Here is a 25,767-nt window from a genome sequence, read left to right on the forward strand (position 1 = left end):
CAATTTAAAAATCATTAAATTGATAGCCCGGCTTGGCGGAACAGCAGGGTCTCGAGGGCACAGCGAAATACACGGAGGTCGGAGATCTTGCGCATTTCCGGGGGCAGTTCATTCCACAGGGCAGGGGCTCCCACAGAGAAGGCCCTCCCCCTGGGTGTCGCCAGCCGACATAACTTGGCCGATGGCACCCTGAGGAGACCCTCTCTGTGGGAGCGAACTGGCCGGTGGGAGGCTGTTTGTGGCAGCAGTCGGTCTCAAAGGTACCCGGGTCCTATGCCATGGAGCGCTTTAAAAATGGTGACCAACACCTTGAATCGCACCCGGAAGACCACTGGGAGCCAGTGCAACTCGCGCAGGAGGGGTGTCACACGGGCACAACGGGTTGCGCCCATAACCACCCGCGCGGCCGCAGCTTTCTCTACAGCCGATTGTGTCATTCTGCTGTTACAGTGAGTCTGTTCTGGCCCTATGTGATGTGTAGCATTATTGTGGCAATAAATGCAAGTACCTTTTAGAGAAATTTTGACAAATAAATGCATCCTAATGCTTACTACTTCTGCCAACCTAGCAGTTCGAAAGCACATAAAAAATGCAAGTAGAAAAATAGGGACCACCTTTGATGGGAAGGTAACAGCGTTCTGTGTGCCCTTGGTGTTTAGTCATGCCGGCCACGTGACCATGGAGACGTCTTTGGACAGTGCTGGCTCTTCGGCTTTGAAACAAAGATGAGCACTGCCCCCTAGAGTCAGGAACGACTAGCACATATGTGCGAGGGGAATCTTTACCTTTAACTTTAATGTTTGCTAACAGCGAACTGAGTTATCACCCACACAGTAGTTAGTTTGAAATTGGAAAAAGAAGAAGATGGCTAAAAAGAGAGTAAAACGAGGGAGTAAAAGGGGAGCTTCCATTAACCTTAACGACAAGTTGTAGGCATCGAAAGAATTGCCATTTAACAGAATCCGCAGGGTCCCAGGTTATCCCTCTCTATTATAAAAGACAGGCAGGTCTCATTTAGTAACCACAATTGGGACCAGTGGCCTAGTTGTTAAGCGAAACTGTCACTAAGCAAAATTATAGCTGTGCTTAGTATCTTCAACTTTCCTTTGCTTTATAGACCTGCAAAAATCAAATGTGAGGATTGGTCACAGAGTTACATTTTCATCACTGCGAATAGTTGCTGTACGAGGCAATCGCTAAATAAAGTCTACCTTTATCAGAGGGATACCGTGTTTCCCTGAAAATAAGACCTGGTCTTATTTTTTTATTTTGCCACCAAAAAGGCACCAGGTCTTCCTTTTTAGGGGGGATGTTGTCCACTGACTCACCTCATTTGCACGCATTGCCCCCGGCCTCTTTTTTGCTATCAGAGGCTTTCAGGAACTTCTTCATCCAGCAAGGCTTTCTTGAAGGGGTCTGTAGCCTATAACAGAGCTCCGGATCAATCCGGAGCTCTGTTATCGGCTACAGAGGCCTCCAGGAAAGCCTTGTTGGCTGCACCCAAAGAAATGGGCCGAGGTGTGCAAGTCCTGGCTGCAATTATCTGAAGGTAAGTAGTAGGGCAGCTCTACCACCCCATCCCCATCTGAGCTTAATTTTTACCTGTGCACCCTACCCAGGAGTGGGCGGGGTCTTAATTAGGGTTTATTTTGGGAGGTAGGGCTTATATTGGGCGCATGTGTAAAAATCAAGCTAGGACTTATTTTCTAAGTAAGTCGTATTTTCGGGGAAACACGGTAGTATTATGGGCAGAAAGTTCTGGGTTCAATGACCTTCTGGTATTAAGAGCATCGGAGTATAAGTTGTGAAATTAATGTCTTTTTTTTTTAATTGCTTATTTCTCAGCTGTTCCAAAGACCGAATGCACTCGCTGTCCAGCAACTGACAGCAGCCCAACAACAGCAATACGCATTAGCAGCTGCCCATCAGCCTCACATAGGTAAGCCTTCAGGTCTTGAATGGGTGAAAATCTGATCGCCTTCTCTCCTCCATTCATCCCTTTGTTAAGTAACTCTGGGGATGCGAGGATTAAAAAAAAGACTGCGAGGATAAAGCAGAAATGATTATGTGATTTTCAGAGGATTTTTATATCCTTTACCTTTATTGTGTCTGGCAGTGATGATGCTCTTGCCCTCACTGAGACTGAGAGTCTATAATGAGAACTTTTATTGGAAGGACTCATTGCCTCTGAGCCAGACAGGAATTAAGTTACTTAAGAGATTTAACCGAGAAACACATTCTCCTGCCTCCTTTTCCTCGCATAATGTTTGCACAAGAACTGCCAGTCATTTAAATAAGACTGAAGGCAAACAGAAGAATATATGTCTTACGTGTGTGTGTGTGTGTGTGTGTGTGTGTGTGTTTGATAGAGCTGTTCCCAAAATCAAATGTGGATAAAATTCCCTATGTAATTATTTAAAACATGGATAAAAAAACCCCACAATTTAAAGTTTAAACTGTTATATACTAAATCAAAGCGAGCAGTAGATTTCTTAACGGAAGATCTCTGTAGATTTTAAGACTCTTGTCTTAACGCCTCAAACCCTTTGCTCTGTTTGATCAGAGATAGGTTGCTCTCATGCGCACACACACAGACACACAGACACACACACACACACACACACACAGACCCTGCGGAAATTGTTCAGTGGGGTTTGTTTTCACTGACAGGTATGTTTTCAGCAGGTTTAGCCCCTGCTGCCTTTGTGCCCAACCCTTACATCATCAGCGCTGCTCCACCAGGAACGGATCCCTACGCAGCAGGACTTGCAGCAGCTGCGACTTTAGGTGAGTTGCTTCAGAATGCTCTTCGCTCTGGGACAGAAGCCCCCCCTCCTCCCCCCCCAAATACTTGAGGCTCCAAGGGACCATTTTCCTTATGCCTCACAGAAGCAGCTGTGTATCTTGGGTCACAGTATCTTTCCCAGCTTGCTGCCTTCCCTTTGCATTGTTTTTCTTCCAAGCCGTTTCGCTTCTCATCCAAGAAGCTTCTTCAGTTCTCAGAGAAAAACAAAAACAAAACAGAAAATTCAGTTGCCTCTTGAAAAAGCACCTTCGGGACAACCATGGCCTGGATGACTGAGAGTCTCCAGAGACTTTCCCTGCATTGGATTTCAGAACAGCAGGTTGTAGAGGGTGGGGAAGGAGAACAGCAGGGAAACAAAACTTGATCCAAGTACGTTGTTTATCTTGTCTAGACCCATAAGAAGTTAGAGCACTTGGTTTGTATCCCTGGCTTCTGGGCTTGAAAGTATAAGCATCTCAAGTGAAATATATCTGCCAATAAATAAGCAAGTACTTGTTTTGGGTCAGGGGTCAGCAACCTGCAGCTCTGGAGCCGCATGTGGCTCTTTCATCCATCTGCTGTGGCTCCCTGTCGCTCAAAATATGCTTCACAACCGTCAATGTGCGACACCCGCCGGCACGCCATTTATTGAGCTTCTCAACCCCCGATAGGCCAACCATGGATAAATCCAAGAAAAGAAAAGTTTCAGAAGAAAACGGAACATTTAATGATAGTTTTGTGGCTGTTCAAGAAATAGTCACGCATGGGAAGGTTTTTGTGGCTCCTGGTGTTTTCTTTTCTGTGCGAAATGGTTCTTTTGAGTGTTTAAGGTTGCAGACCCCTGTTCTGCCGTGATAAGGTACAATTACAGGTAGTCCACGACTTACGACCACAATTGAGCCCAACATTTCTGTCGCTAAGGGAGACTCGCTAAGCGATTTTTTTGGGGGTCCCATTTTACAGCTTTTCTTGCCACGGTTGTTAAGTGAACCGCCGCAGTTGTTAGTGACAAAGGTTGTTCACTGAATCTGGCTTCCCCATTGGCTTTGCTTGCCAGAAGGTCACAAGAGATGATCGCCCGAGCCCAGGACACACTGCAACCGTCATAAATACAAGTCGGTTGTCAAGCGTCTGAATTTTTTTATCACGTAACCCATGAAATATGGTCAAAAGTGGGAGAAAAGGTCACGAGTCACTTTTTTCCAGTGCCATTGTAACGTTGAATGGTCGCTGAACGAACTGTTGTAAGTCGAGGACTATTTTTACCTAAAACTGAAAAAAAATTGAAAATTGGGCATGTGGCAGGGATCCCTTCTTCATCCTCTCTCCCCTTGGGCCAGATGGGGTTCCTCTTAAGCTACGTAGCTCTTCGTTTCTCTTCTTCAGTTAATGGCAACTACAAATCCCCTGTGATGCTACTAGTAAAAGATAAAGCCAGTCCTTTGTCGCTGTTTTAGGGCCTGCCGTTGTCCCCCATCAATATTATGGAGTAGCTCCCTGGGGAGTATATCCCGCCAGTCTTTTCCAGCAACAAGCCGCCGCCGCTGCTGCCACAAACTCCTCCAATCAACAGACCTCTCAGCAGACCCAACAAGGGCAACAGCAGGTAAGAGGCATTGCCTCAGAGACAGCACATTCCCTCTTATAATAGGTAGGTATGATCTGGTTGGTGGTGATCAGGGGTGAAATTCACTTACCTCTCCCTATAGGCTCGCAAATGTGAGCTCACGTGTGTCTCCTCCACGCATGCACAGAGGGTAAAAAAGGGACGTGATGACGTCCGGGCGGGTGGGCGGAGCCTCCCGCTGCAGCCGCTACCGGATCGTGCAATCCGGATAGATCCGGCTGAATTTCACCACCACTGGTGGTGATCTCTTTCTAAGTTTGCCGCTGAGCAGTCTCCTATTGGAGCTAAGTTTGCAGTGGTAGCAGACGGTTTAATAAGTAGTTCCAAGGCCGAAATTGATCAATGGCATTTGTGTGTTGGTCTTTGATTATGAGAAAGAATCTCATTGGTTTAAGGCACCCTGTTATTAAGCTGGTTATTAGGACCCAGTTGTGGGGGCAATAAGCTGACTTTGTATAAAATATACAAAAGGATGAAGGCTATTGCTGAGCACATTGTAAGCCGCCCTGAATCTTCGGAGAAGGGCGGCATATAAATCAAATTTAAAAAAAAAAAATTGGTGTGTGCACAAGAGGAGGGAGGGGAGGCAGAGAAGAACGATGGAAATGCGGCCACAAACATTTGCAAAAGTTCTCATTTACAGGCAGTTCTTAATCAGATTCCAGTATCACATTAAGCCATAATGTGGTTTTGATGTAGTGTATTGTAGGAACTCCCCTGTTGGGGTTTGTTAATCATGATGGATGGTTTAGCATATTCTATCAATCAGATCTCACATCCTGGATAAAGATATGCATATCTATCCTCAAAATAGATTATCTGTCTAGATTTTGGCACAGGGATTGGCAGAAGAGTATAATATATTTGATTGCAACAGAATAATCATTGGTTAGTGTGGTTTCCACCACTTGAGGATAAGGAAACACAGTTTAATTTATTTTTCCAAGTCATTGAACTCAAAAGGTCTGGCAGTGATGACACTCTTGCCCTCACTGAGAACGTTGTTCAGTAATGAGAATCTTGTTATGGACTCAGAGAAGCTGAGCTGGACCTTCTTAAACAATGCATTGCTCTTACGTTAAGAGTTTACCATTTCTTTTCTGCCCAGTGTACATGGATATATTATTGACAGTTGTTCTCCAAATAATTTAAGTATGTATTTTTATAAGTTCCTATATATATAAAAAAGTTACAAATTGTTGTCATAATGGCTCACTATTAGTAAGACTGAAATAAAATAGGACAGAATCTCATTGTGGTACCCATGAATTTATATGTATTCCTTGTATTTCTTGCAGCAATCCATTAAGACTAATTATGGATAATGACGAGTATTAAGTTCAGTTAATTATACTCAGCCATGAAAATCCTTGTATACCTATCAATGGTATCATTTCGGGCTACAAATGCTCCATAAAGGAAACTCCATGTTTATTTTTTTTTCTGAATGAAATCAAGAAGGGGGCAAGTCTTGATCTTTACTAGAAGGCCATTCCAGACGATAGGTACCACTCTTGAAAACCAACCCTTACAGGATCCCTTAGCAACATTTCCCGTGCAGCCCAGCATGTTCTCCACCGCTCCTGATTTTTTTAAAAAAAAATATTTTAGGAACACCCCCCCCCCCCCAACCCGGAGAAGTGGCATGCTTTAAAGCAGAGTTGTAGTCTAACCTATATTTCTAGTGAGACATTCTTAGAAGGTTGGGAGGCAATAGACCAGAGCAAAGATATGGTGATATGGCGGAACCATCATTGGAACCTCGGAGGAATGGTAAAGAGCAATTGAGGAAATGGATGTTTTTATAAAAGAATGCAAATTTTGACTGATCAATAAATGTTTTCTGTAGCCAAATGTTTACATTTCCTGTTCTACAGGAAAAAAGCAACTGTCCGTTTTTGATTTTGCATATATGACATTCAACAAAGGTGGTTTGTGTTTTTTTTTTTTTTTAACTTTTAAAACCATTTTTTCTACAACCTCTTCGGCTGAAGAGGTTGTTAAAAAAAATGCTTTTAAAGCCTCTGGCGATCCCAGCTGACTTGCCTGATCGGCAGAGGCTTTTTTTTTCCTTTTAAAAACATTTTTTCTATAACCTCTTCGGCCAAAGGTTTATTTATTTAAATTTTTTTAAAAAGCCTCTGATGATTGCACAGCTCAGCTGGGCAATGGGGGTGGGGGCAGGGATTTTTGCTACCAGTTCTCCGAACCACCCGCCTCCATCGCTACCGGATCGGGTAATCCGGTCCAAACCGGGAGCATTTCACCCCTGGTTTTAGGGGAGATGGGTGGTTCCCAAAGATGACCAATAAAAAGAGATGTTCTGTGTTAATTGCAGCATGTTGTTTTCTGCTCTTGATGGTGCTGATACCTGATACCTATTTGCTTTTTCTCCAAGGTTCTCCGGGGAGGAGCCAGCCAGCGCCCTTTGACCCCAAATCAGAACCAACAGGGCCAGCAGACGGATCCTTTAGTGGCTGCAGCAGCAGTGAATTCAGCTCTTGCTTTCGGACAGGGGCTGGCAGCAGGAATGCCAGGTAGGAGCTTAGGATTTCCAGAAGACCAGAGGGGTTCAGAGCGGGGCAACCCAAAAAACAGCATTGTAAAGTTGACTCCTTATAACGGTCTCATCTGTCTTCGTAGGTTATCCAGTCCTGGCTCCTGCTGCCTATTATGACCAAACAGGTGCTCTTGTGGTGAATACAGGGGCAAGGAATGGCCTTGGAGCTCCGGTACGGCTGGTAGCTCCTGCTCCTGTCATCATCAGTTCCTCAGCTGCACAAGCAGGCAAGTCTTGCTTAGATACTCTCTGTGGGAGCACAGCGATTGGATGCACAGTCATTTTTAGCAGCTTTATGAAACGGTTACCGTGTTTCCTTGAAAATAAGACCTAGCTTGATTTTTACATGTGGGTCCGATATAAGCCCCACCCACTCCTTTGCACCTGGTTGCACGAAGTGAGGCGAGGCACATGGATAAAAATCAAGCTAGGGTGGGGATGGGGATGGGTGGGGGTGGAGCTGCCCTTCTTACCTTGGGACAGTTGCAGCCAGGCCTCCCATCCCCCGACACCTGCCTCGCCTTGCCGTCCCACTTCTTCTGCGGCCACTTGCCGTTGCTTGCGTGCATTGCCCCCGGCCTCCGTTTCACCATCAAGAGGCCTTCAGAAAAGGCCTCTGCAGTGTAGGAACAAGCTCCAGATTGACGCGCGTAGTGCCCCTCGGCCTCCATTTCACTGTCAGAGGCCTTTCCTGAAGCCACATGGGCTCTTGCTGGGTGGGGCTGTCGTTGCCGCTGCCTCTGCGAGGTGAGACAGTGGAAGACATCCCCCTAAAATAAGACCTAATGCCTCTTTTGGAGGAAAAAAAAAAGACGGTCTTATTTTCAGGGAAACACGGTAGCTACAATGGGTATCAAAATCCAGAGGGAACATCGATGGTTGTATACGACTTCAAATCCAGAGAAAACATGAAATATATTTTTCAATACGGAAAAGAAGTCCTGCCTAGCCTGTTTGTGAGCAAAAAGGTGCCATCCCCATGTAGCGAACTGGGCCCAGGCATCCTTCGCTGCTAATTCTCTCATGCACACCGAACCAGCATTTAGTTTCAATGTACATGAATCTTAGGTTGTAACACATAAAGCAGGAATTCTAGTTTAAGTGCTGAATGTGCCGTCTTCCAAGCTTGAATTGGCTGTATTCATACATACTTAGCTAGGATTTTTTTAATTGAAAAAAATTGAGTGTTTCTTGAACACACAATCGTGGCTAGATTTGTACAGAACGCTAAGATAACGAGGGAAGGCAGGTTTGCAAATCACGTTATGTTAATCTTTCCTACTGTGGCTTAATATTATATATCAACCAGGGAACTGTTTTATGCTTTGTTTTAGCCAGCTAGAGTTTGTTTAAAGCACAATTCCTAGTTTCCATGTAAGTAAATTCTAAAGTAAGGTACGTGGTGCCTCAGCGGCGAAGATGCTGAGCTTGTCGATCGAAAGGTCGGCAGTTCAGCGGTTCGAATCCCTAATGCCGCATAATGAAGTGAGCTCCCATTACTTGTCCCAGCTTCTGCCAACCTAGCAGTTCGAAAGCACGTAAAAAAATGCAAGTAGAAAAATAGGGACCACCTTTGGTGGGATGGTAAGAGCGTTCCATGCGCCTTTGGCGTTTAGTCATGCCGGCCACATGACCACGAAGACGTCTTTGGACAGCGCTGATTCTTCGGCTTTGAAACAGAGATGAGCACCACCCCCTAGAGTCGGGAACGACTTTCACATATGTGCGAGGGGAACCTTAAATTACCTTAAATTTAAGTGCCCCAGCAGCAAAAGTGCTTTTCTATTTACAAACTCAATAGAAAAGAGAGGAGGGCAGGGACTGTTACGTGGAAAGCTGCTTTGCTATCATGGCAACTTGCCATAGTTCAATTTGATTTGCCAGGGTGATACACTAATCCTGTTCTCCCAACAGTTTAAGAATTACTGGTCCAAATGCTACATAAAAATGATAGCAATGGCCTTTCCTGGAAATGAATTTGGTTAGATCGCATTCTGCAAATTAAATGCTGTATTGATTCAAGCTGTGTGAGGTTTCCCATTCTTTGACTTGACCCCTCCTTTCTTTCTCTGCGATAGCGGTTGCAGCTGCTGCAGCTTCAGCAAACGGCGCTGCTGGTGGCCTCGCAGGAACGACCAGTGGACCATTTCGACCTCTCGGGACTCAACAGCCTCAGCCGCAGCAACAGCCCACCAGCAACTTGGCCTCCAGCTCCTTTTACGGCAACAATTCCCTAACTAGCAATTCGCAGAGCAGCTCGCTCTTTTCTCAGGGCTCTGCCCAACCTGCCAACACTTCCCTCGGCTTTGGGAGCAGCAGTTCCCTTGGTGCTACCCTGGGGTCTGCGCTGGGAGGCTTCGGAACAGCAGGTAGGGAGCAGCAGCTCTCCCGAAGTGAAGGAACAATGGGCATTGATGTCTTGCCACTGTAGGAGGGAATAAGGAAGTTGATGTAGGTCAGTTCTGAATAAAACTCCCAGTTCTGAATAGATCCAGCAAAGATCCTTTAGGGCAGTGATGGCTAACCTTTTTGCTGTTGCGTGCCAAAAGCGGGGTGAGGGTGGGGAGGTCGCGCACATGCGTGTCCACACCCATAATTCAATGTGCCCCGCCCCCCGTGCATGCGCGCACAACCCCCTGCGGTCCCCCTGCTTTTGGCACGTGATGACTCGGTAGGCCTGTTTTTTTTTTTACCCTCCCCAGTCTCCAGATGTTTTCTAGGAGCCTGGGGAGGGCGAAAATGGCCTTCCCCACCCCCTTGGAGGCCCTCCGGAGGCCGGAAACAGCCCGTTTCTTGACGTCTGGTGGGCCTGGAAGGCCCGAAAATCAGTTGGCTAGTGCACGCGTGCGCGCTGGAGCTGAACTAGTGCAACGCTCGGGTGCCCACAGACATGGCTACGCGTGCCACAGGTTCGCCATCACGGCTTTAGGGTATGGTAGTTAAGACAGGTAGAACAATTAATCCGTGGAACAACCAGACTCCAGAAGTTGCGAATGCTCCAACACTGGAAGTATTTAAGAAGAGATTGGATAACCATTTGTCTGAAGTGGTATAGGGCAGTGGTGGCGAACCTTTTACTCAACGCGCTTTGGGTGCACGCGTGCTATCCGTGCTAACGTGCGGCCCCTCCCACATGTGCTGCATGTGCAACTGCACCATCTGCACATGTGTGTGGCTTTCGCACGCTCCCCCATGCGCTATGTGTGCAATTGCACCATTTGCGCGTCCGTGCAGTTTTTGCACATGCAATGCACGTGTACGAATGCTATCTGCATACACGTGCTGCACGCAAGTACCATCGCACGCATGCGCAGGAGAGCTTCGAAGACCAGCTGGGTTCCCTGAATTGCGCACATGCACAGCTGCAGGTGAGTTGGGCGGCAGCTCGTTTGCCTGGAAAGATGGCTCTTCTTCCATCTCGGGCACGCGTGCCATAGGTTCGCTATCACAGGTATAGGATTTCCTGCCTAAGCAGGGGGTTGGATTAGAAGACCTCCAAAGTCCCTTGCAATTCTGTTATTCTAATGGGACAGAGGTCCCCAACCCTTGATCCAGGGACCAGTACCAGGCTGCAGCATGCCAGAAACCGAGCCGCACAAACAAGCGAAGCCCCATCTACAGGCAGCATGCAAAACCACACTCCCTCTGGTCCATGAGAAAAACTTCTCTCCACGGAACCAGTCCCTGGTGTCCAAAAGATTGGAGGCCGCTGCTTTAGGACATGACCCTGGCTTACACATTGTACTAAAGCCACAGTTTTGTCAGGGTATCTCAAGAATTGAGTTCACACAACACAGCCCTATCAAACAAACCACATAAGTCCCTAGTGAGCGAGGTTGGCGGTTGTTAAATATGACAAATAAACATGACTTAATGGGTGTGTTAACACAGCCCATATTTCAGTTCATTGATAACTGTATATGAAGGAATATTTATTGCTATGTTTATTTGTTTGCATTTTCCTAGCCTTTTTTTTTGTGGTCTTTCCTATTCTATTTAAACACTTCTAAAGTATTATATTAAAATTGTGACCAACCCAAGGTTTCCCAGTAAATTTTGTTACGCACTCGAATCTCAGTGCCATATCTCACTCAATTGTCTTAAATTGCTGAGAAAGTGACTGAGAAAGTATTTCTCAGGGAAAATGAAAATCTCAAAGAAATGCCGTATCCTTTTCAGTAATTTGATCCCTCAATTCTAGAAATCTCATGTGAGAAAATTAAAATGATGTGTAAAACAGGATGCTGTCATTTCAACAAGATTTTGCAAAATTTTGATTTCAGAATTTTTTAGATTAAAAAAATATATTTTTAAAAATTATTTAATATGGAGAATGCTGTTTGAAGTTTGGACACCTTCTTGGCATGCCTGTTTCTGTTAATTAGAAAGAATTCTAGTAGCCTTTGGAGATAATTCTCAATCTTTCAGTTTTGCTTTGATAATTAGACCCAGTGGTATTCCTTCTTCTCAGGATCCTCCTTTCCTTAACTGATGAAACCTTTCACTCCTCACCTCCTTTCCTTTCTCTTTCAGTTGCCAATTCCAACACAGGCAGCGGTTCTCGCAGAGATTCCCTCACAGGCAGCACTGATCTCTACAAGAGGACATCCAGCAATTTGACTCCTATAGGACATAGCTTTTATAATGGCCTTGGATTTTCCTCTTCACCGGGTCCGGTAGGCATGCCTTTGCCTAGTCAAGGACCTGGCCATTCTCAAACTCCCCCACCATCTTTGTCTTCTCATGGCTCCTCTTCAAGCTTAAACCTTGGTAAGGACACCACTGTTCTCACAGGTTAAATTGGCATCTTGGTTGAAGCTGCAGCTGCTCGTTGTTTCCCATCTGGCCCACTGCTTGCAGGAAGCTTGCTGTCCTCCAGATGGTTTGACTGACAGCATAGGACAGCTAATTCAAAGTATTGGAAGGATACCATTTATCTACTGTTGTATGCTAAATGACTTATATTGCTTGGTTAGATATTCCTGCAGATGTGGCAGGGCCTCAAAAGTCCTAAATCTGAACTGGCTAGGAACCTTCCTTCTTGAAACCCCTGCTCTGCAAAACTGTTTTGTGGGCCTAGCATGATTTGAACCCCTGCTTTGCCCAGTTAAAGAAGTTCAGAAGACTTCTATCTTAAAAAGGAGCTGTAATCCTTATAAAGCTGCTTTTTGTTTGTCTCAGCCAGAATTACCAGCAGAATCCCGATATTAGGCAATATTCCTTTTGTGAATGCAAGGTCCTTAAATTGTTATCCTTTTAGTCTTGTTAGCCAGGAGCTTTTTTCCTTACTGGCTTTTGACCCCAGCCTTTTTTCTTGGCCTGAAAGATGATGGCATCCCAGGAAACAGAATGGCTGTATATCCAAAAGTGTGCTGGATCCAGGATTGTTCCACGTTTGGCTTTTGATAGGGTTGCACACCTGTAGGTTATAGATAACGTAATTTCACACCCAGATTGTGGCTGGGTATATTGATCGAGGCACATCTTCTAGGGAATCTGCACAGAATGCTTTTCCAAAGCCATATGCTAGCAAATAGAAAGATGGAGAAGAATAGGATAATACGTAAGATGTTCCAATAAAGAAGTATCACCAGTGGCAGTCGAAGTAGAATTTATGTGTTTGCATACTATTAAGCTTAAAACTCTAGCAGCTTTTTTTTTTAAGCAGCAAAGTTACACTTTTGCTAAGTGATAGGTCCTGATTATGGTTTTTCTGAGAAAATAAAAACTACTCATCTGCTAAAATTACTTGTGTAAAGCTCATTTTATGGCAGCAAAGGTGTGGTAGGAGCTTGGTTTTCTCTGGTGGTGCTTTCTTGTGGGGAGAGGGCTGGCTCATTTTAGCCCTCCTTCATTGGAGACTTTTAAAGCCGGATATAGAAATCGCCTCACAATCAGGAGGCTGTGAGTTCGATCCTACATAGAGGCAGATATTTCTCTCTTTGGGCACATTGAGAATATATCTGCTGAACAAAACTCCACATTGGCGGCAGGAAGAGCATCCCGCTATTAAAATATTCTGCTAGCTCCATTCAGTCGCTCAGACTCCACCCCACAAGGGATTATGGGGTCGTTAAAAGACGACGATGATGATGGAAACTAACTAATCACCCCTGTAGTGCCGGTAAAGAAAGGGACGAAGGTTCAAAGGACATAGAAACCACAGCTTGCCTTCATGGCTAAAATCAACCACTGAATGATCACATGCACATTTTTTTTTTTTGTTAAAAGTCTGTCCCACTTCAGTTCCAGCCTGGGGAAAATGACTCCATGTGTTTTCAGCTTGAAGCATTCTTATTAGCCACGTAAACTACCTCTGGTATTTTAATTAAAAAAAAAAAAATCCTTGCAGGCGGTCTCACAAATGGAAGTGGCCGTTACATCTCTGCTGCCCCTGGAGCTGAAGCCAAGTACCGGAGTGCAAGCAGCGCTTCCAGTCTCTTCAGTCCCAGCAGCACCCTCTTCCCGTCCTCGCGTTTGCGCTATGGGATGTCCGATGTCATGCCCTCCGGCCGCAGCAGGCTGCTCGAAGACTTCCGTAATAACCGGTACCCGAACCTGCAGTTGAGAGAGATTGCTGGTCACATTATGGAATTTTCCCAGGATCAACATGGATCAAGGCGAGTGGGGAGAACGAGCAGAGGAGAACTTTTATAGAAAAAGAGTGCGGGGATTTTGTTTTTTTTTTCCCCGGGCCAAGCATAGTGTTTGAGTAGCATTCTGCAGGACATGATGGAGCCCTGCAGAATCGGTGTCAACCCTGAATCGAACCTGGCTGAGGCCATCTTTGAGGCTTCAGGGTTGCCACAAGGCAGGAGAAGGGGGGAAATAGATAGTTGGGGTTTGTAGTCAAAACAAAAGGTTTTCCTGTGGGAACCAAGGACATCCCAACAGATGGATGGGGAGAGGAGGAGTGGAGTAACCAAGCAGCCGGTCAGCACCTCTATTAGACAATGACTTGGGGGGAAGGGGAAACTTTCAATTTTTAATTAGGTAAAAACTGCGGGAACTTTCAGAGTCGGTTTTCCACCAGTTGTGCCAATTGATGTATCCAATAAATTGTTCTTTGAGGAATCTACTGCCTTGGAATTCTGCTTTCTATGGGTGCATTACTTGGAACGCTGACAATCAGATTAGTCTATATTCCTATTGGGGAGGTTTTTGTTTTGGTCTCTTTGAGTCAGTCTTCATTCCTGGCAACTACATCGACAAATCCATACTATTCTTGGCAATTTTTTTCCAGAAGTGGTTTGCCATTGTGTTCTTCCTAGGGCTAAAAAAACTGACCCAAGGACACCCCAGCTGGCTAGAATGTGGCTGATACAATTGCATGTTTCATCCTCTTTTCACGTTAAAAATACAGTTTGGATTTTGAAGACCTGGGGTGATCATTGAAGGCCTTCAGGATTGGCATGTGGCTGAGACAGTCCATTCCTATCAATGTTTAGAAATTGTTTCTTTAAGGAATAGGACAGTAGAATGGACTGGCAGTAGAAACTGCATAAAATTGTCCAAAAGATTGCCAAAAAAATGAAATTCTTAAAGCAACTTTAAAATCTTCACAAGAGTTTTTAGCTCATTTTCATAGAGCAGAGGTCTTCAAACTTGGCAGCTTTAAGACTTGTGGACTTCAACTCCCAGAATTCTCCAGCCAGCATTGGCAGAGGTCTTCAAACTTGGCTATGCTGGCTGGAGAATTCTGGGAGTTGAAGTCCACAAGTCTTAAAGCTGCAAAGTTTGAAGACCTCTGCCATAAAGGAAAGCCTTCCGATTCTAGGAGCAACTTGTTTCTAAAAGCTCTTGTTCAAGGAGCTGTCCTGAGGCAAAGACAGGAAGAGTTATTTTTGTATAAAAAGGTTTATATGCTTCAGCATGCTGGTAGTAATTGGTATCATTGGATTTATGCTTATTTTGAGTTAAAATCAATAGGGAATTGCTGGCTGGAGGGTAATGGTTAAATTAATCTAGTAGAAAAATCTCAGTCCTGTTATTTTATTTGGTTTATGCCAGGCTAGGCAGTTATCTTACTTCCATAATTTCAAGTTTCAAAAAAAATACAACAACATCAGCCATGCAAATTCCTTGTTTAATTGTACCCTCTCCAGGTTTATCCAGCTTAAACTGGAACGTGCCACCCCAGCTGAAAGACAGCTTGTCTTTAATGAAATCCTACAGGCAGCCTATCAGCTGATGGTTGATGTGTTTGGAAATTATGTAATCCAGAAATTTTTTGAGGTGAGTCCTGTTTACAGTGCTATTTTCAGAGAAGGTATTGTTTCCATTTGGCTGAGCCGCAAATTAAGCGGAATGATTCAGGAGCTGGCAAACTTTTCAGGTGAACATCACTGTTTCCTTCCCACCCCTAATCTCATGCAGTCATGATGATGTGAAATCTCATGTGGGAATGCAGAAACTTCCTGTGGCAGTCTTTGCAAAATTTTGGCCATTTAGAAACACTATAAATTAACCTGCTCTGGGTTTTAACCTGCTCTGAGAAGGGAGGCGGTGGCTCAGTGGCTAAGACGCGGTGCTTGTCGATTGAAAGGTCGGCAGTTCAGCGGTTCGAATCCCTAGTGCCATGTAACAGGGTGAGCTCCTGTTCCTTGTCCCAGCTTCCGCCAATCTAGCAGTTCGAAAGCAGGTAAAAAATGCAAGTAGAAAAATAGGGACCACCTTTGGTGGGAAGATAACAGCGTTCCGTGCACCTTTGGCGTTTAGTCATGCTGGCCACATGACCACGGAGACGTCTTCAGACAGCGCTGGTTCTTCGGCTTTGAAACGGAGATGAGCACTGCCCCCTAGAGTCGGGAACGACTTGCACATATGTGGGAGGGGAGCCTTTATCTTTTTAACCTGCTCTGATGTGTTTTAATAAACTCTGACATATGTCTTGTAACTCTTTGTCATTGCTTTTAGTTTGGCAGCCTAGAACAGAAGCTGGCCTTAGCAGAACGTATCCGTGGCCATGTCCTTTCCCTGGCTTTGCAGATGTACGGCTGCCGAGTTATACAAAAGGCTCTTGAGTTTATTCCCCCAGACCAGCAGGTAATTGTAAGTTTCCCATTTTAATTTTATCTCTTGATGTTACATGTCAGTGTTTCCTTTTCAATTAAGCTTTGTCTTTGTGTTTTCTTTTCTCCTTTTAGTGGTTTGTGATTGTGATCTATTCTGTAACCTGTGTATGTGTGCAAATAGCGAAAGACTTCTGGGGAGCGCAAGACTAGGTGTTGGTGGGCAAGGGGATGCTTGTGTGTATGCTTCCCCAGATCATGTTTGCCATAAAGGTCGTGAAGAAAACAATAAAAGGTCCTTTGCAGTCTTTGTTCCGTTATTTACTTGGGGGGGTGGGGGGAGGAATGGTGATTGCTAGCTAGGAGGAGCTGCAGTTGGGACATTCGTCTTTTGAGGCCCACGTGCCCACAACCCATTCAGCAAAATCTACTCTTGCGATTGGCAAGCGCAGATGGGTCTTTTTTTTAAAAAAAAATCAAATAATAGGTCTCTGCAAAATGTTTTGAACTCAAAAAACACCCTGAATTTTGAAACACTCTGTTCCAAGCTCAAGACTGCAGTTTGGATGCACTTCTGACCATTCCAGAAGAGTTTTAAACCATCCCGTTTTGAGCTTGAAATTTTGAAATATTTATGAATCAAACACTTGGGTGACCAGAGCAATATCATGTCGTTTCCAAAACCATGTTGGATTTTAATTTGTTGTGATTCAGTTCCTGGTGATCAGAAACAGGAGATGGGAGAAGGCAGCTTCATTTTGCCCAAGATCCATGAGAATCTTGCTGGATCAGTGCTTGGGAGTTTAGGATGAAGAATCTTAGCTGATTCTTAAGGCCTGGTTGTTTAACAGTACTTGTTGTCTGCGGTTCTGGTGGTGCTTTCTCTTTGTTTCTCTGTCCCTTCTTCCATAGAACGAGATGGTCCGAGAACTGGATGGCCACGTCTTGAAATGTGTAAAAGACCAGAATGGAAATCATGTTGTGCAAAAATGCATTGAATGTGTGCAGCCACAATCCTTGCAGTTTATAATTGATGCATTTAAGGGGCAGGTAAGAAGGTGTTTGTGTGCATATTTGATGGAGAATGTACACAGACATTAGGAGGTGGGGAAATTGATGTAAAACAGCAGGGCAGAAGGAGTTAATTTTGGGTACTCTATCTTTAATTAAATGGCAGGATGATGATCAGGTTACCAGATCATTTAAATGCTTTGTTTCAGCGGTGGGTTTCAAATTTTTTTACTACCGGTTCTGTGGGTGTGTCTTGGTGGGTATGTCTTGGTGGGTGTGGCAGGGGAAGGATACTGTAAAATCCCCATTTCCTCCCGATCAGCTGGGACTTGGGAGGCAGAGAATAGGTGGGGGCGGGGCCAGTCAGAATTTTTACTACCGGTTCTCCGAACTACTCAAAATTTCCACTACCGGTTCTCCAGAACTGGTCAGAACCTGCTGAAACCCACCTCTGCTTTGTTCCCTTGAAAAGTTACACTTAGTGACCTGATCTGTGCCCCTTGTCTGCTGCTCTCCAATAGCACCTCCCCCCCCCAATTTCACCAATATATGTATATTGTTTCATACAGAGTAACTGGGAAAGTGTTGGGAGAGGCAAAGAGCAATGAAAGATGGAAAATTTCTTCAGACCTATATGTGTGTGGATATGGAAGTGCATCTCCACGTTTCTGCCTTGCATTGTCTAAATTCCAAATATTTTCCCAAAGTCACTGAGCAAATTGTGTATGCACTCAAACAAATTAAAGAGCTGAAAAGCAAAAATCATAAAAATGAGCTAAGTTTTAAGAAGGGATGGAAAGTCAAAGTATCCTATGGGGATAGATATCTCTCTAAAACGAACAGCCAGTTTAAAAAAAAAAAAGTATTTGAATCCTTCAGCAGGATTTTAGGGCCCTGCGCGTGAGAAGAGCCAAGAAGTCATGTGCAGAAAGCTAAAAGCATTGCCGTGTTCACATAATCCAGCATGCAGTAGGCCAAGGCTACCTTCTCTTTTCCAGAACTGCAGGAAAACAAGGTAGTTCAAGATGACGTTTTGAAAGCTCAAAATGACCATTTTTCTTCCAACTGCACCATGTCACCATCGATCTTAACATCAAGTTTTAAAATGTACAAAGAATTCAGTTTCACAGTTTTTTGGAGCCTGGCAGTGAGTGATAAACTAGCGAGTATTAAGAAAAATATTTGACATGCTACATTGCCTGTTGTTGTTGTTTTGTTTGTTTGTTTTAAATTTAGGCTGTTCTGAATAAGGATTTTTACCCTGTCCTCACCTCTGTCTGTTGAACTCAGGTGTTTGCCTTGTCAACCCATCCCTATGGCTGCCGGGTCATTCAGAGGATCCTTGAACACTGTCTACCTGAACAGACCCTCCCTATCCTGGAAGAGCTTCATCAACACACAGAACAGCTTGTGCAGGTAATCTGTCAAATCATACATGAAATTGCACAGACTTCTGGTATTGGGATGTTCTCCGGATAGGTGATCGGCTTTCAAAATTCTCAGCGATGATGATGCTGGGTGGGCAAATCTTGAGAGTTTAACTCCCCACCTCCAGAAGATAACCAGATTGGAGAAGGGCATAAAATACAGGGTGTGGGTAGCCCTTGCTTAGCGACTGCCTTGCTTAGTGACCAATCACAGTTTGCAATAGTAATGAAAAAGTTACTTGATGACCAATACTTGCATGTATGACCTTAGCAGGTCTGTAAAGCAAAGGAATGCTGAAGTAAGATCATGAGCGTAGTAGTGATTTCACTTTCTTAGTTGTCGATCCCAATTGTGGTAGCTAAACAAGGATCAAATGCATACCAGAGTTTGTCAACCGTGGCAACTTATAAAATGTGTAGATTTCAACTTCCAGAATTCCCCAGCCAGCATAGCATAGCTGGCTGGAGAATTCTGTGAATTGTAGCCCAAGGCTGAGAAACATTGACTTATACTATTAAAGGTGTTAGACTAGCAGTAGGAAACGTAGCAACTGGGTATCCTATTCAACTCACCAATCTACCTCTCAGGCTTTTGTGGGGAAAAATAGGCACAAGCATTGTATACATTGTGTTAAGTTCCTGAATGAAAGTTGGGATACACATTTGACACAGAAAGAATTCAATGAGAAGGCAATGGTTTTGGCATTCCATTTCAGAAGTGAAAATTGTAATTAGTTGATTTGATTACAGCCCAGCTTATTACACAGTACTGCGTAATCGCAATTGCGTTTTAAGGATATTTAACATAAAAAGGGTTTTAAGACTTAAATCTCCTGTTTGTCTACCCAAACAGGATCAATATGGGAACTATGTTATCCAACATGTACTTGAACATGGGCGACCTGAAGATAAAAGCAAGATCGTGGCAGAAATTAGAGGCAACGTGCTTGTACTGAGTCAGCACAAATTTGCCAGGTATCATCATCATTCCTTTTCTGTCTATTTCTAAATAATTAGCTGTAGGGAAAAAAAACCTGAAATGGGAAAAGATTCTGTTCTTCATATATGGACAGAAAAGCTACAGCTTCAAAATAAAGCATCAGAATGCCTCGTAATGATAAAACATTTATTAGTTTTGCTCCCATCCCGCAAATGTATTTTCTCTTTAGTGGGCACAGTTACATAAGGCAGAATGTGGCATTGGGAAGTTGGGGAGAAGCTAAATGGTACTGGAATCATGAATTCTGCATGAGCAGAGTTCAAATGCAGTCACGGAACAGACCAAGATGAAAGATTAGGTTATCTCTTGGTGTTGTGTTGCTTAGTTTTATCCAGTACTGCCCTTGTATGGAACATAATTCAAATCTGTGGGAGTAAAGAATGTTTGCACCAACACGTCCCTCCAAATCAGGACCAAAGTATTATCTAATTCCAGCTGGGGGCAGCTTCTGTGTAGTGTAATGTAGAATACTAGAGAAGGATGAAGTTGTTACTCCTTCAGGAACTAAGAATATCTATGAGCAATTTTGCTGTTGATATGAAGTAGTGTTCAGTGTGTATTTAGAAACATAATCTTCATTCTAGTCCAACCAACTATTTTATATTTGTCAATTCAGGATACCTTTTAAGGGTAAGTGAAGAAGTTAGAGATGGGGACATGCTATGTTGTAAAGCAGTTGTTTTTGAGATGAATGTAGGTAGTATCTAAGGGATGCGGTGGCTCAGTGGCTAAGGTGCTGAGCTTGTCGATCAAAAGGTCAGCAGTTCAGCAGTTCGAATCCCTAGTGCCGCATAATGGGGTGAGATCCTGTCACCTGTCCCAGCTTCTGCCAACCTAGCAATTCGAAAGCATGTAAAAAATGCAAGTAGAAAAATAGGGACCACCTTTGGTGGGTAGGTAACAGTGTTCCGTGTGCCTTTGGCGTTTAGTTATGCCGGCCACAGGACCACGGAGATGTCTTTGGACAATGCTGGCTCTTCGGCTTTGAAACAGAGATGAGCACCGCCCCCTAGAGTCGGGAACAATGAGCCCATATGTGCAAGGGGAACCTTTATCTTTAGATAATATCTGTGCATTATTTCTAGTTGCTCTTGATATCAGTTAGCCAACATTAGTGAGCCTATTTTGAATCTTGCTTATAGAGGACACTGCCTCTCAGTCTCAAGCTAAAACTCAGTCCTGACCATTTATTTCAATTTCCCAGTCTGCATTCTTATGTAACAAGGAGAAAACAGTTCAAATGTTTTATAACTCTTTCCTCTGTGGATGTGCATATCCACACTTGGAGATGCGTGAAATACTTTGCAAAATCCATTGATATGGATGCCTGTTGGGATGCCAGCAAATAACCGGTATCCTTTCTAATTTGCTACAGCAATGTCGTGGAGAAATGTGTCACGCATGCCTCCCGCACTGAACGAGCCATGCTGATTGATGAGGTGTGTACTATGAACGATGGCCCTCACAGTGCCTTATACACCATGATGAAAGATCAGTATGCCAATTACGTGGTACAGAAAATGATTGATGTGGCAGAGCCAGCCCAAAGGAAGATTGTGATGCACAAGGTGAGTCGATGGCCTGGATTTGCCTGTTCTATTTGGTTGGAATACAGCCAAAGCAAAAACCACGGAAAGCCATTTCTTGGAGGTACTACCCAAGGACCTGAAAGATGCCACTCCCCCTTCAGAGTTGCTTATCAGAACAACAGAAGCTGTGTCAAAGCTACCTCTGTGTTTTTGTTATAGGATAGCATCTTGAATGATGGGTTTTGGGGGTGGGGGGGGGAATCTGCTTTCCCTACTAAAATACAAATACTGTTTAAATGAATCATATGTGCTGGTTTTGCATTATTCAGTTTATATTACTGAATATCATGAAGAGGGATCAGAATGCAAGTGAATATCGTGTAATGCAGGGATCCCCAACCCCTGGGTTGCCACCCATTTGGAACAGGGCTACACAAGCAGCGGGTGAGCGCGCATACACACACAGCTCCACTAGTGTGAACGTGCACACCTGCCGCTTGCATGCAACTATTCTTCCCCAAGCCAGAAAGATTGGGGACCACTAGTTTAATTCACAACCATGATGACTACCAAGGGATTGGATGACACACATTAAAATGCATTATTTGGGAGGATCCCAGATCATTACAGGGATTGGAAAAACATGGGAAAACTTCAGAGGAAGTATAAATCATTGCATGCAGATGTGTCTCCCTAATACTGGCTGGTCAGAACTTGGCACCTCCGTTTTGCACCTGCCAGTTCAACCAAGTTTCCAAGGTCCAATTTGGCTTAGTTTCATTGGTCTCTGAATTCACTCTTACAACAGATCATGGCACTGTCTGTATGAAGCTAGAAATGGCTGTTGCCATTCATTGCCTAGTTCAAAGTTTGCATTAGCCGTGGTGGCGCAGTGGTTAGAGTGCAGTACTGCAGGCTACTTCTGCTGACTGTCGGCTGCCTGCAATTTGGCAGTTCAAATCTCAACAGGCTCAAGGTTGACTCAGCCTTCCATCCTTCCGAGGTGAGTAAAATGAGGACCCAGATTGTTGGGGGCAATATGCTGAGTCTGTAAACCACTTAGAGAGGGTGTAAAAGCACTGTGAAGCGGTGTATAAGTCTAAGTGCTATTGCTATTAAATCCACTCTGGCAGCTTGATTTATCTCTTGTCAGACTATTTATTTCAGGATCACTTGTGTAATCCAGGATGATAACCCTGATCCTATGTAATTCAGCAGTCATAGTGTACTTGTGTGAGTGTACTTGTGAACCACTTGTGCTTAAATTCCTCTACCCTCATCCCCTAGATCCGACCTCACATTGCCACTCTCCGCAAATACACGTACGGGAAACACATCTTGGCCAAGCTGGAGAAGTATTACATGAAGAACGGGGTTGACCTTGGGCCTATTTGTGGACCACCAAATGGCATCATCTGAAACACTGAGCTACGGAAGAGAATTTGTGACCATAGTACCTGGAATTCACAACCAGCAACCTGTCAAGCTCTAATATATACTTTGAAAAATATTCATGGTTGCTCAACATATAGATATTACGAGAAAGACAAAATAAAACTAGTCAACAAATTTAAACAGAAAAAAGCTGGGAGGGGACGGGAGGAAAAAAAAACCCCTTTGTAAATTTCTTTAATTTTATCCTGCATAACATGTACTAATTATTTTTTTAAATTGCCCTGCTGTTTCAGTGGTGTATAGAATTCTTGTACATAGGCAACAAATGTACATGGAAAGCCACATTTTTGTTCACTGATGTAACTATTTCAAATATGGAAACTTTCAAAGTGGCTAATATGAAATTTAAAAAAAAAAACGTTTTTAACTCCTCTACCTTACAGGAGAGCTTTTTGGAAACAACCGTTTTGTTCTCTTTTAGTCCACACTCAAGGAGAAGTTTTAGTTAAATTGCGCAGATCTGCATTTAACACTGTTTATAAATTTAAAAAAAAAAATCAGTTTGCTAAAGCTTCAATTTAAGGTAAGTTTTTAAGTTTCACAGACTTTTAAAAAATTCTTTTTTCATAGTACCAAGTGCTAAAGAATTGAGCTTAGCAGTCAACTTTGGGGAGAAAACATACACACCAAGAGTTTTTTTTAAATAGCTGGTTGGTGTGTGGTTACTGCCCTACTACAGTTCTTCTGTTAACACAGAGGCAATTTTTTTTAATTATTTAGCATGTAGAAAAGAATCCAATTCAACTTTGGTCTTGCTTCTATAAATATATAGTGTATACTTGGTGTAGACTTTGCATATATAAAAATTTGTAGTATTTTCTTGTTTTGATGTCTAATCTGTATCTATAATGTACCCTAGTAGTGGAACATACTTTTGATTGTACAATTGTACATTTGTAAACCTCTGTAATGTAAATGTGGAGAAGTTTGAATCAACATAAACCCATTTTTGGTAAGAAAATAAATTAGCAAAACCTGTGCATTTCAGTGTATATTCACCCCTTTTATGGTCGTAGCATATAGTGTTGTATATTGTAAATTGTAATTTCAACCAGAAGTAAATTTTTTTCTTTGGAAAGAAATGTTCTCTTTATACAGCCTGGTTAATGTTTAAAAGGAAAAATGCTTGGGTTTTTTTTTTTTTATTTGTCACCTAGTCAAGAGAGTAGCAATCCTTTCTAAATGTTACACACAAACGATTCAGTTAAAAAATAGTGTTTATTTGACTCTTTGAAAAAAGAAAAGCAATGTTTTACTTATTTTGTGGCAGTAAAAAAATAAAATAAAAACACACCCCTTAATTCCTTTTCAATCAGAGTCCCTCTCTCACCTTGTAAAGTGTGAAATCACTTTGCCTTTTTGTACAGAAGATAAACTGTATTTTGCATTTTGTCTACTTGTAAGTGAATGTAACATACTGTCAATTTTCCTTGTTTGAATATAGAATTGTAACACTACACGGTGTACATTTACAGAGCCTTGTGTATATTTCCAATGAACCTTTTTGCGAGCACACTTGTAACCATATGTGTATAATTAACAAACCTGTGTATGCTTATGCCTGGGCAACTATTTTTTGTAACTCTTGTGTAGATTGTCTCTAAACAATGTGTGATCTTTATTTTGAAAAATACAGAACTTTGGAATCTGGATTTGTGTTTCGTTTGAGTATTTTCAATATAGTTTAAGTCCAGAGTGGAGTATTTAAAAGAAAATGGATGAGGGGAAGTACTCAGATGCAGGGAAAGTTCTTGTGATTGCATGATGGTTACATAATGAATGGCAAATTTTGTTTTTGTTTTTTTGCTGAAGATGGTTCTAGGCAGCAAAGATCAAGATGATATACTGATATAGAGAACTTCATTTAAACCATCAGTCTTAATTCCAGTGAGAGAGAACGGTATTATCTTGTTTCTTATGGTGATAGGTAAAGGTAAAGATTCCCCTTGCACATATGCGCTAGTCGTTCCCGACTCTAGGGGACGGTGCTCATTTCGGTTTCAAAGCCGAAGAGCCAGCGCTGTCCAAAGATGTCTCCGTAGTCATGTGGCCAGCATGACTAAACGCCAAAAGCGCATGGAACACTGTTATCTTCCCACCAAAGGTGGTCCCTATTTTTCTACTTGCATTTTTTACGTGCTTTCGAACTGCTAGATTGGCAGAAGCTGGGACAAGGAACGGGAGCTCACCCCGTTATGCGGCACTAAGAATTCGAACCGCTGAACTGCTGGCCATTCGATCAACAAGCTCAGCGTCTTAGTCACTGAGCCACCGCGTCTTATGGTATAGGGTTCCTTTAATTAACCAAATATATCTCTTAATACTTTTCCTTACGAGGCTGTCTTCTGAATATGGGCAGAAATACTTGACATACAGTAATAATAAACCATGATTATTATTTTTTTGAACAGACAGTAATGTTAAGTCAAATCCAAACCGTATAGGAACCTGACAGGTCTGCTCACAAGTAAATCCTATTTAGTTCAGTGGTGTCTACTCACAAGGATAGGACTGCAACTGTCATGGAACCCAGAAATGGTTTTAAAAGGAAGTTTATGTACAATCTTAACTAAAATTCCCTGTGACTAGGAGAGGGCATCAATTCTTATATATTTGAAGACTTGCTAGTTAACATATTTTAAAAAGTGAATAGCAATTAATTGACCCATAGATTCACAATAATTAGCTTTTTTTCAACAATATGGTTTTGTTTTTACCTCATTGTAAAAAGTCTAAAGTACAGCATTTTGGACTTTGTTCAATGTGCATTTTAGAGAAACACAGTTGTGGATTCTATGTGTCCAATTTAGGCCACTTGAGGGAGCTGCAACCTGTTTTATATATTCCAAGGGGGTTTGCAATAAAGCTGAGTTAAGAAAATGTGCAATACCTTCTCAAAATAATTAAGATGTATTAGACTAGAGCTTGGTTTTTCAGGATTGGATTGATGGTGTTCACACAATGTACTAAGCCATCCCCAACAATAACCAAGATTAAAAGTAACCAACCTAAAGTTTGTCAAAATGCGCAATGATCTGGTTAAGTATGTTGTTTGGACACAGCCAAAAAAAAAAAAAGGGAAATGTATGACCTATCCTAGGTATATTCTAATTTCACTGATGAATCATGATAAATCACATTAATCTCATACATGAAGCCAATCATTGATTCGAAATTGGTGGTGTATGACATGGTGTTTATTGTTGATTCTACCGGTAGCTGCTGTGGCTTACTCAACAAACCAGAGTTAAAAATTCCTGGTGTGTTTAAAACTCTTGTGGGTGTCAATGCTTGTTGACACTCACAAATATTAATGTTTAGAGTGGGTGTCAGCAACCTGTGGCTCTGGAGCCGCATGCGGC

The 25,767-nt window shown here is 43.0% G+C and overlaps 1 protein-coding gene and 2 non-coding genes across 12 annotated transcripts in view; all 3 read left to right on the forward strand.

Annotated features, from left to right (window-relative positions):
* The window catches only part of PUM1 (pumilio RNA binding family member 1), a 71,364-nt gene extending 47,309 nt beyond the window's left edge, over positions 1-24,055 (forward strand). For 6 of the 10 annotated variants that reach the window (XM_070950090.1, XM_070950092.1, XM_070950096.1 and 3 more), the window contains 15 exons: positions 1,846-1,939; positions 2,671-2,787; positions 4,243-4,391; positions 6,811-6,949; positions 7,056-7,199; positions 9,051-9,341; positions 11,506-11,742; positions 13,325-13,592; positions 15,078-15,207; positions 15,889-16,023; positions 16,896-17,033; positions 18,285-18,410; positions 19,275-19,396; positions 20,797-20,989; positions 22,238-24,055. In XM_070950090.1, the coding sequence (XP_070806191.1) occupies positions 1,846-1,939; positions 2,671-2,787; positions 4,243-4,391; positions 6,811-6,949; positions 7,056-7,199; positions 9,051-9,341; positions 11,506-11,742; positions 13,325-13,592; positions 15,078-15,207; positions 15,889-16,023; positions 16,896-17,033; positions 18,285-18,410; positions 19,275-19,396; positions 20,797-20,989; positions 22,238-22,369 (2,415 nt within the window). In that variant the 3' untranslated portion in view covers positions 22,370-24,055. The remainder of the gene's footprint in view (positions 1-1,845; positions 1,940-2,670; positions 2,788-4,242; positions 4,392-6,810; positions 6,950-7,055; positions 7,200-9,050; positions 9,342-11,505; positions 11,743-13,324; positions 13,593-15,077; positions 15,208-15,888; positions 16,024-16,895; positions 17,034-18,284; positions 18,411-19,274; positions 19,397-20,796; positions 20,990-22,237) is intronic. The other 4 variants (XM_070950094.1, XM_070950099.1, XM_070950095.1 and 1 more) reach the window with 2 other exon arrangements.
* LOC139321514 (small nucleolar RNA SNORD103/SNORD85) lies at positions 2,109-2,197 on the forward strand. Its single transcript, XR_011600791.1, has one exon. It is a non-coding gene; the product is annotated as a small nucleolar RNA SNORD103/SNORD85 (small nucleolar RNA).
* On the forward strand, positions 5,377-5,462 carry LOC139321513 (small nucleolar RNA SNORD103/SNORD85). The gene has a single exon (XR_011600790.1). It is a non-coding gene; the product is annotated as a small nucleolar RNA SNORD103/SNORD85 (small nucleolar RNA).
* Positions 24,056-25,767: the final 1,712 nt, after the last annotated feature.

The sequence above is a fragment of the Pituophis catenifer genome, unplaced genomic scaffold (genome assembly GCF_029215685.1).
Source record: "Pituophis catenifer annectens isolate HBS135680 unplaced genomic scaffold, rPitCat1.0.hap2 SCAF_9, whole genome shotgun sequence".
Classification (NCBI taxonomy): Eukaryota; Metazoa; Chordata; class Lepidosauria; order Squamata; family Colubridae; genus Pituophis; species Pituophis catenifer.